Source organism: Urtica dioica, chromosome 5 (genome assembly GCF_054948205.1).
Source record: "Urtica dioica subsp. dioica isolate 48M chromosome 5, U.dioica_male_clone48M_v1_H2, whole genome shotgun sequence".
Classification (NCBI taxonomy): domain Eukaryota; kingdom Viridiplantae; phylum Streptophyta; class Magnoliopsida; order Rosales; family Urticaceae; genus Urtica; species Urtica dioica.
The window spans coordinates 37,621,051-37,632,473 of record NC_142760.1 but is presented as its reverse complement, the minus strand read 5'-3'; the positions used below and the strand labels follow the sequence as shown (position 1 = coordinate 37,632,473).

Genomic DNA, 11,423 nt, shown 5'->3' with positions numbered 1-11,423 from the left:
TTGCATCGTATTGAGAGGATATATTGCATTATTATTGATATTTTTAATATATATAATTAGACCATTCAAGAGATTAAAAGTAATCAAACATATATTATAATTTCAAAACAGATGAATGACTAGCAGCATAATGTATTTCAGATACGTATCTGATTCATTATGTAGCTCCAAATTATTTACAACCTTCGCTACCTAGATAAGATTGATAAAAGGATGCTCTAACAAAGTAGTCAAATTAAAACGTCAAAATTTTAATTTGGCCAACGTTTCATAAGTTTTAGTTAAATAGTCATTTGCTGATGTGTCAAAAATTTTAGCGCGTAAAAATACCGATTTTGTCTTTACTTAAAAAACTGCTTATTTTAATTAATTAATTTTCAGAAATTCAAAAAAGAAACGTGATAGTTAGAATTCGTCAATTTTGGAAACTTCCTCCCTACATATTAATTTCTAAAAAAATGATATTGAAAAATATATGAGCTTGAAAAAAAAAACCTAAAGAACGCGATGAAGATGGCCATGTACAGAAGAAATGCAGAAAAAAAAATATTGTAGAAGAAGATGGAGACGTCTTCATATTAATAATTATTAACGAAAATTTAAAATAATTAACTACACAAGATTAAGAAGTAAAACTTGACACAAACAACATTAATTAACAAAAATTTACGACGATTCAAAGTAAAAGAAAACGTGAAAACATACAAACTAGCGTCAATTAATTAATAAATCTATATTACTCTCGGGCAAAATGTTCCTTTGGGTCCGTTGTCGTTTGGAGCCCGAATCTGGAGCATCCTCTCTTTTCTTTTTCGATGCACGATATGCTTCTACATCTCTGTTGGCCGGTGAACTTTGCTCGCCGACGAAGAACTTCGTTGTCCACCGAGCTTAAATTTTTAGATAAAATAGCAAATTGAGCACATAGTGTCACAAAAAGTAGTATAAATAACAGATGATTATCGTTGTGCTTTGAAGAAAAAAGGAGTATATTTCCACTAAGACAAAAAAAAAAAGAAAAGTAAAACAAACATTCAATAATGGATTCTAGGAGACTCAATAAGAATCAAATAAGAATCAAGAAAACATAATTATAAAAAAAAAAAAACACTCAACGAAGAGAAAATAGCAAAATATATACAAAAAATTGGCTACGTAAGCCACCTAAACTATAGGAATTGTAAATTAGCCAACCTTTGGTAAATACTTTGTAAATAGCCAACTTGCATACGTGGCAGCCTATTAACTACCTTTTTTACATGTTTGGCTGGATTAAATAAATATTTTATTAATGTTAACTTGGCTATTTACAAGAAATTAACGAAAGGTGGGCTATATCCCAATTCACTATAACCGTGTGGCTATATAACTTAATAACCCAAATATATATAATCTCACTATAAAAATGGCGTTGGAGAAATAGAGAGAGAGGAGTTAAAAAAAAGGCGAGAGAGAATAAATACAATAACTGATTGCTATATAAATGGTAGTCAACCTTTTGAATAATTAACAAACAAAAATTAATTAATTCGGAAAATATAAAAACCGCATAAGGTTATATTAGGAATTTTAAAACACTGATTAAAGTGACAACTAAGCAACGTGGCTATTTATTTAACAAATCTTAAACGTTGACTATATTGCAAACGTTAAGTTTGATGTGACTTAGTTAGTTATAAATTTCTTGATAAATTGACATTAATTGTCTCATTTTTTTAAATAATAGACTTTTATGTTAATTTTTACATAAAATTTTACACTAAAAAAATATTGATTTGAAAACAAAAAATAAGAATAAAAGTAGATGTTTGCAGCTGAAAAAAAAAATAGGAAATCCGTAGCCAAATCCCAACAATATTAGCTAAATTGTTGAGTATCATATTTGACTAGGTATAAAATGGTGTTTAAAAACAAAATAAAGACGCAAAAATTCGTACCACAATATTTTTAGACGTCAATTGTTTGAAATAGCATAATGACTATATATTTTAGAGGGAAACAAGAGGCTTTTTATTAGAAATTGAGCATAATACCCATAAATACAAAAAACAAAATACTTTTAACAAAGAAAGATGAGAGCTCAAGTCGACAAGGATTCAACACTATAATCGGATAATAGCACATCGTATGTAAGCTTCCATCACTTGGAAGACGAGAGCACACACTTAAATTAGAGCAACTCAATGGCTCGTTGAGCAATCCCTTATAGGTTATTGAATGAAACCAAATACTCGAGGACCACCTAATTTGAGAAAGGACGTCCAATAATTTGTACGATCAAAACTCCATTAGAAAAACTTACAAGATGGCTAGTCCATCTACAAGACAAAACCAAAATTCAGATGTGAAAATATGGAAACAAGATCCAAACACAAAAACGACAACCAAAAGCAAAATAACAAATAACATCACAGCACAAAAATTAAAACTCCTATCTTTAACTATGACCTCACGAATTGATCCATTCATGAGAATCATCCTCTTATTCATCAAGCAACTACCATCCGTAGCTGAGGGGACTTCGCTTTGAGAAATTGTGAATCCAGGGTCAATGAGGAAGATAGTCAAAGCCAAATTTCCACCATAGAGATACTCTGAGTCATCAGTCAAGGGACCGTCAGTCCACACCGTCAGGGGTAGTGACCGTGTCGGGAGACGTCGATCATAAAGAATAAATCTATGCAAAAGGCTCAATCACGTCCAACGAGAAACGTCGCCGGAGACCAACATCAGAGCGAAGCGTCGTGGATCTATGCTCTCGTCAGTAGAAACTTAAGGCCTCGGTCGTCGAGAGACATAAAAAAAATGGATAGTGCCGCATGGACCTATAAAAAAAACACCCCAACCAAGGATGCTAGAGGGGATGGCAGAGGAAAGCGAGACAAAAGAGGAAAAAAACTCAGATGGAAAATTGGGGAGGAGAGAAAGGCAGGAAGAGTGCTCCCCCAAGTCGAAGCCACACTGCTGGTAAAATCAGAGCGGCGTCCGGAAGCTCAAAAGGGAGGTGACGGCTGATAAGGAAGAAAGAGTTTTTATTTTTATTTTTTTTAAACCCTAATTTACAGAGAAGCGAGAGCCTGCTCACTATATTCAATTAAAATTAGAGAAATTGCCTAATTTGCCACAAATTTCATAACATTTTTCCATTTTCCACCAAAACGCCAATTTTTCCCAAAATGTCAGCTCTATGTCAACAATGTTGACATCTAATAGTGAAGGACAAACATAGATGTCAACATTGTTGACATAGATGGTGATATTTTGGGAAAAATTAACATTTTGGTGGAAAGTGGGAAAATGTTATGAAATTGGTGGCAAATTATACAATTTCTCATAAAATTATAACTTAATTACTCATATATTAAAAATATAATCCAATTTATACTAGCTCTCCCATAATAAGGGAGGTACATATAATTTTACTTGTTATCTTCTTGATCATTAGATAAGTTGACTAGAGTTAAATAAGCCATATAAGTCTCCGTACAATTATTTGACTTTGTTTTGTTTGCGTTTTCATTAATTTTTTCTTTAGCTTTCATGGTTTCATTTAATATAACGGTCATCCAAAAATAAGAGTCATCTATGGAATTTCTAAAATATGAAATACTTAGGGAGCTACCATCTTAAATGAGATATTTGTACAATTTCTCAAGATAAATATCAATTTGGGCCCAACTGATGATTCCCAGTTACTCGGCCCATTTTGATCGTTTATTTATAAATATATCTTTGACGTTTAATTGCGCTCGGTAATCGTCTCTTGCGAGCTAGGGTTTCATAACCCTCAAAAACCCATTCAATTTTTTCAAGCTATATTCATTTTCTCCGATGGCGAAAAACAGGAACAAGAAGAAGAGCGCGAGAGACAGCGACGCCATGGACGTCTCTGAAGCCTCAGTGTCCGATCGTCCTCAAGGTAATATAATAATTTATAGAAAAAAAACTTAAACTTGAGCTTCGAAACTCTGTTTTGCTTACGAGAAAATATCCGGGTTAGAGAATTTCTGATTTTTAATTTTGCGAAATTCAGATATGGATACTTCGGAATCTGGAGCTCAGAATCGGGTATCTGGTGGGATCAAAATGTGAGTCTCGTAAAAAAAAACTGAGATTCTGAGAATTGTTCTTTTATTTCAGAATTCAATTTAGGTGAAACTGTCATTGCTTAGTTTAATTAGCTAGTGAAGTGACTTGTATAACAATTAACTTATCTACGATGATTATTAAGACAATTTGATGAGCTTGTAGTTGCTTTAGGTACTGATTACTTGATGCCATTATTAGCAATGAGATATTTTGACAAGTTTTTATTTGGTAGACATTCACAAGAAAAACTTTTTATGAGTCTCTAGTTTATTTAGGTACTGATTTGTGCTATATTTGAAATATCACCTTTTTTCCAATCGATATTTGTTGTACCATCACCATGTGCTGAGTTCTATCCAAAGGCCTATTTTTGAATAAAATGTTCCTTCATCAAACTGTATTTTGTTTTACTGTAATTGTGTTATTGTTGGTCTTGTTGTTTTGTATCTTGTCGATGATGATAAACGATTTCCGATTTAACAATAATGTGATCTTTGTCGGAGCAGGAAAGTAAAGAAGGGAAGGCCAATGAAGAGATCGAAAAATGTCCGGAAGACAAAGTCCATTGCGAAAGCGATATCTAAGACCGAGCAATCCGTGGAGAAAGTTTTGAAGCACGATAGCAAGAAGTCGAGAACTCAATCCGCCAAATTATTGTACGAGTGAACAACTGATTGATTTTTACAATCATGAATATATTTTTTGCTCAGCTGTATCAAGCTATCAGTTCCTCAATATATATTATTAGTATCACTCTTCATCTGATTATAGTTGAATGTTTCTTTCTGTTGAAGCTGCAACTAACTAACTTATCAACATTGATATGTTGGCTATTTTCGTTTTCTGGTCGAATCGACCCATTAAGAGATCATTTAAAACAGAAAAAAACCTATTTGCCATCGGTAAAATGCCGTTTTTTATTCTTGGTGTATGCAGTCAAGGAAGAAATGTTTCTCACAAGCATTGGCATTCTACGCTATGTTCTGAAATCTGAACCAATAACCTTGCTATATTTTCGGATTACTTATTAGAGGTTCATAAGTTACGGGAGTTCTGTTGGCGACATGAATCAAGGCCTATCTTCTGAGCCGGTATGCAAACTTATTCAAGCGAATTACTTTACGGGTGACAAACATCCAGTATGGAATCTTGGATCGTGCTACGGAAAAGGATTCAACAATCACTTAGACAAAATCAAGAAACTATTCGTACATTTTGCATAGAAGTAAAATAATCTAAATCTTTGATAATTTTGTTATTAGGTAATTGTTTTCAAATGTACGTATTCAAATATGTTTCGGAGAATCAGGCCCTTGGTATCTTTCTCTACGAGTCTTTCTAAGGTTCTCAGGTGCTCTAGGTGTTGAAATAATAATTTGATTTTGCTTAGTATTTTTTGAGCCTTAGGTATCGTGTTTAGACTGATTTCTAGAAGCAAATTCTAGAGATATACATAAGACTTTATAGAAGATAAGGATAAAGTAGGAATTAAAGAGATTTTTTTTCTTCTTCTAGAAGATAGGGATAAAGTAGGAATTGAAGAGAAAATTATAGAAGACTGTTTAGTTTTAGGGAGTTTTAGTAAACTAATCAATAAAAAACATAAAATTGTCAAAATAGTCAATGTTTGGTTTATTTTGCGAAATAGCCAATAAGCTACTTGATCAGACAAAAATACTTTTAATTTAAAATGAAGGGTTACCAAATATAAATTAATTAACAAAAATAAAATTAATAAATGAAAAAACATTACAATAAATAACTCTTCTATTGATAGATTAAAAAATTCTCTAAAAATATTACGAGATCTTCAACGTCGATCTTTCACCACCAATCTTCAATGCGCTATCCGTCTCGAGCCGCCGATTCTCTGATCGGAGAAATATAACCTCCCTTACTTTCACTGCCTCCACCTCGGCCCGCTCTACTCGAAACAGTGACTCCATAAAATGTGCAGACTCGTCGTTTTTTACATGATCCACAGATTTTTCGACCGAAAATGCAAAGTCTCCCTTGCTTTCGCCGCCTCCAAATTAACAAGGATTAACACTGAAATTTCACAATAAATTAGAATTGAATTAACAAGAATTGACACATAATTAATAAAAATTAACAAGAATTAATACTGATTTAACACTGCATAAACAAGAATTAACCCTGAATTAATTTCGATCTACAAAACTCTGAATTCATTAACACTGATTTAACACTTCATTAACAAGAATTAACACTGAATTAACAAGAGTCTGAAAGGTCTTGTTTTACGCACTTGCTTACCAAAGAAGATGACACTTAACGATTTTGAACTTGGGTATTGTGTCCATAATAATTGTGAGCGTTGACATACGATCTAATAACCCACGTCTTAGAATGAGAACAAACAGATGCGATCATCTTCCATGAGCAATCCGAATTCATAGAAACAATAGAATAACGAGATTGGCTAGACCTTTGGACTTTAAACTGAAAATTCTGTCTCATGGCTACAACTTTCATGGCTGTTACCAGACATTTTTTTCGAATGAAAAGGACGTTCACATTAACATCGAAATTCATCGAAAAATTGGCCAAATCAAAGCGCCATCATACAAAACAGATTCAATTTTTTTTTTATTTTTATTTTTTTTATCATCAGATGATGGAAGAGCAGATAAGGATCCAGCCGATTCAAGGTATTGTCTCTAAAAAACTTGAACTACAAAAAAATTGACCCAAATAATGAAACTGGTTAATCTTTGTTAATTCAGGTTAATGAACACATTTTTTTTTTTCTGAGTTTTAAAGGTCACATAGATTAAAAAATCAAAGACAAACACAAAACTCGTTTGTAATATTAACATTAATTAACAAAAACATAGATCCTTATAAAAACATAAAATTCAACGAAAAAAATGGATGCTTACGCTATAGAAGCACAACATACGTAAAAAAGAAAAAGCAAATCATCATTTCTTCGTCCAAACTTGCTTCAATCAGTGAAAACCCTTCACTCGTAGCTGCTGAAAGAGCCAATCCTTGAGTCGTCATTGCTAAAATAGACAAATCTACAATCGACATTGATGGACCTAGTTGATGAGAACGTTCAAACTCTTTTAGCGGTGAATTTTTTTTTTTTGAATTTTGAATAAAACGAAATCCCAAGAATCGAACAAAAAATCTGTAATACAAATCCCAAAAATTAAGCACAATCAAGACCAAAATCATGGTTGACTTTTTTCGTTCAAATTCTTTCTTCATATAACACACATCTCAACAAAAAAAAAAAGCAGCAAATATAGAAAGCTCAAGGATAATTTCGGCATAGAAAATTATGTTGAAAACGCCACCTCAGCTTCATTGACGATTTCTCAAAAAAATTTCAAACGTTGACTAATATGCAATCTCAATGTTTGCATGTGGCTAGTCCGTGTAACATAGTTTTATTTGTAATGGCAAAATCTTAACCATTTCTTTTAAATTCCGTTGTCATAAATAGGGATCGTGTAGTGGGTTTGAATCAAGCAAAAAATTTGAAACACTCAATAATATAAGTCCCATTCCATTTTCTTAAATTTCTTATACTCCCTAAAAAATATAAAATAGAAGCCATACATTAAGGTTTTGCGACCTACTAAAAAAATACAATAAAAAGTGAACAAAGTGAATTCTGACACTTTGCGTGTCATTTGACCCAAAAAAAGATGCCGCTCAAGGATTGAGCGGCATTTATTATTTACACGATAAGTTAGAGGAATTTTGACATTTATATTAGTAAATCATGTTGCCTTTTCAAATTTTACCAAACCCAAAATTTGGTAGATTTATTACTTGTTTAGGTGTACAAAGACTCCCCTTCGCAATATATCGTATCTCTACTAACACAATGTAAAATTTTATGATAATAGTGTCACAAAATTTTGTATTTCCTAATAATAGTGTCACGATGCATACTTTTGTGATAATACTGTCACATAAATATGAATTTTGTGATACTATTATCACGAAATAATAAAAATATCACGAAATGATAAAAAAATTTCAATGTGCAGATCGGTTAATTTACAACATGTTCACCGTCGCCTGCTCCACGCTTCCTCCGCCAAAGAGACCCCCCTCTTCCCTTCACTCATCTTCCATCTCTTCAGCGCCGCCTCGTCTTTCTTTTTATCCCTCAACACGTATGTATTTCGGTCCTCGAGCCTCTCCCGCATCTCGGTCGCGAATGTCATCTTCTCGTCATCGAGTAGAAGAGCTTGAGTGTCTCGTAAAACTGGTTGGTCTTCCTGGCGAGGGATTCCTCGTACTTTCCGGATTGACCCTATTGTAGGCGCGCGCAGCTGGGCGGCTACGACCCTTGTTCCTGGCGTACTCGTCCAACATGATTGTCCACGGCGGCCTCTTCTCCAAGCGTTGATGATTTTGAGTTTGCTTTGATACCTTGAGGAGCATCGCGACCCTGCCGCCGATAGTGACGACGCATAGCTTCCATCGGGAAGGGTGGCGGCTGATTTGAGCCCACACGGCCCACTGAGAGAGAGAAGACATAAAAAAGTGGGAAAATGAGTTGAGCGTATTTTTATAAGAAAACATTTCTCTCTCTTCTATAAAAAGATTATATTTTTGGATTTTGGTTGAATTTGGGAAGACCACGTATTTTTACTAATATATTTTGTAAATAACTTCCAAAATATCCGTTTTGGTTGATGGAAAATTATTAATAGCTTTTTTTTTTTAATTTGATACATTTTTTATTATTTAAAAATAGTACTTTCACCTCGCTCTTTACAAAACAACACAAATGAAGCTACTTATATTCAATATTTGGTAGTTATGCTCAATCTCAATTAGAATACAAGAGAAATAGAAAAAGAAGTTATCGGCCCCTACTACATGTTATTCTCTTGAAAGAGGCCTCAAATATCGTGCGATTTTGCAATTACCGCAAATATTCTTAAAATACAACAAATATCGTGCATATACCGCATATATAACGCAAATGCTTGCACAAATTGTACAAATATTAACTTTTAATTTCCTCAAATACCTAGAATATTGTACATTTACTTCACATACCACAAAATTTTACTTTTTATATCTATATTTATATCAATATATTATATTTATACGTGCGGTATGCTCCGAAAACTGCGGTATATACATCAATGGTGGATTACTAGTATAATCGATGGAGTGGCGCAGTTGCGGTTAGAGGTATTTTAATCCTTGCCTCTGAGCTAATATAGATGTTAGTGGATCCGTCTTCTTAATGAGAACTTGATCTCTTTATTGAGAGAGAGAGAGAACTTGAAACAATACATGTGTCTATAAGGTAGGTTTGTTTGTTTGTTTTGTTTTGTTTTTTTGTTTTTGTTTTTGTTTTTTTTTTTCTGGCTTTGCGATGGATCGTCGTATTAAAAGAAAACCAACGGATCTTGTCTAACTTATTATCTCTACCTAGTCTTGGTCAGGGGGACTATGACGAACACTGAGTTTGGGTGATGAGAAAATTGTGATTCATAGCGTGATAGTTTGACAGAATAACATATCATAATGACATGAAAAAGTCAAGTAAAATTATGATAAATATATGTTGAGGGAGGAATTTATTCTTAGTCCCCTCTTAATTTTTGCAATCGATAATGGTGAGATTTGTAGTAGAAAATAGCTTATATATCAAGATACTATGTCTAAACATGCATTAGATACATTATGAAGCTAACATTTTGATTCTTTAATAAGTGTTTTATATCTTCTTGAGATTATATTTTGTTTGTTACACGTGTTGATGGCTTATATTTTACGGCAAGTTCAGAATGATGTCTTGCAACATGCTCCAGTATACGTTGAGACATCTTGACTGCTATGCGCATAATCTGCATTTTTGGAAACTTTTGTGTTTTGCTAATATTGTTAGCGGAAGATCTTCTAAGTATATTTTATCCGTGTGAATGAGTAAAGACATCCTAATTCGACTTCCAGTGGTGTTGAACACTATAAAAGATAGCTTATTCCCTTAGTGCTCTTTGACGCTTTCATTCACACAATTAGAGTTCTTAGACGTGCAAGACTGGTGGACTGAAAAACTGATTGTGTGGTGAATATTCAAAAAGTGTTAGTCTTATTTGGGTTTTGAGTTTCGTGATTGAACATTCACGATCGTTGACATTAAATATTACCAAACACTTAGAGAGTGTTTGAGAATGGAAGTGAGGGAGCTCAGATTCAGGGGAGCCTTAATTGAAATTCATGGATAGTAACAGAAAAAAAAGCATTTAAGAAGGGATCATTCATATAAGACCATCGTGTACTATTGACTACTTTTCGTATAGTTAATTTCCTTTCCAGTGGACAAACTTTTCCCCAGAGTAGGTCACGTTGCACCGAATTGGGTTCTCATTCTTTGTGTCATTTACTATTACACACTGCTTTATATTCTTCATCTATTGCATCGGAATAGATTGTCGCATACATTAACTCTACATTGTGTGCGACATCTTGTCTCGAACTAAACATAATTTCATTTTTGAAGAGGGGTTGAGCTCGGAGCAAAAAATTTGAAGCAAATTGTTCGTTAGATGCCATTCAATATTTTGAGTTTGCATTTACTCTACGTCTCATGAAATCAATATTACGAGTACCATGAATTTTCAAAAACCTTATAAAAGAAAGGACAAAGATATTGTGAATTCAATGACTTTAGATAAAATACGTTACAAAAAATAACAAACAATGCAAGAAGAAGGGTGGGGAAATTTCTATCATGAAGTTTCTTTCATTTTTAAAGGATCAAGTGGAGTCCTAATATGAATATTGTCTACATACTTGGAGGAGGGTCAAGGCGTAAAGCCCAAAAAAAATGATAATTTGCATTTCTTTCGCGTTGGGCTATTTATTCGATCAATGATAGCTTTAGGAGTCAAGTGGTCGTTTCACCGAGGAAAATACCAAACATTTTTTGTGTCAACCATGTTTATGTCCCATATAGTTATTTTCTTCTTATGAAATGCACAAGTTGATTTGTCTTGCTGAATTTTATCCCAAAGACTTTTTAGATGTAAATCGCTTGAAGCTCGATAATTAACTTGAGACTTTTATCTTTGATGTGCATTCAAATGCACAGTTTTCCAAACCTAGAGGGATTGAAGATCTCGCAAAAAAATGTCAAAGACAGAAGAAGGACCATTACTATATTCTCGTAACACTAGTAGTTAGGGGTGTTCACAAAAATCGCTAAACCAAACAACCTGATCATCTAAATCAAGCTGCACTATTTTCTAAACAGCCCCATTAAAATCTGAAGAAACTCAAACCACATGTGTTTCAGGTTGGTTTGGTTAATTAAATTAACTTAAAAA

General features: G+C 33.3%; 1 protein-coding gene across 1 annotated transcript; it reads left to right on the top strand.

Annotated features, from left to right (window-relative positions):
- The first annotated feature begins 3,745 nt into the window (after positions 1-3,745).
- Positions 3,746-4,854, top strand: LOC149398269 (uncharacterized). The gene is made up of 3 exons (XM_089615405.1): positions 3,746-3,919; positions 4,034-4,088; positions 4,596-4,854. Exons 1-3 carry the CDS (start codon positions 3,832-3,834, stop codon positions 4,753-4,755), a joined length of 303 nt encoding a protein of 100 aa, XP_089471531.1. The 5' UTR covers positions 3,746-3,831; the 3' UTR covers positions 4,756-4,854.
- Positions 4,855-11,423: the final 6,569 nt, after the last annotated feature.

Bases quoted from the DNA above. Each gene is read 5' to 3' on its own strand.
- LOC149398269 (XM_089615405.1), top strand. From the start codon at position 3,832: ATGGCGAAAAACAGGAACAAGAAGAAGAGCGCGAGAGACAGCGACGCC. The intron at 3,920-4,033 runs GTAATATAATAA...TGCGAAATTCAG, and splicing joins AGTGTCCGATCGTCCTCAAG to ATATGGATACTTCGGAATCT. The intron at 4,089-4,595 runs GTGAGTCTCGTA...TTGTCGGAGCAG, and splicing joins GTATCTGGTGGGATCAAAAT to GAAAGTAAAGAAGGGAAGGC.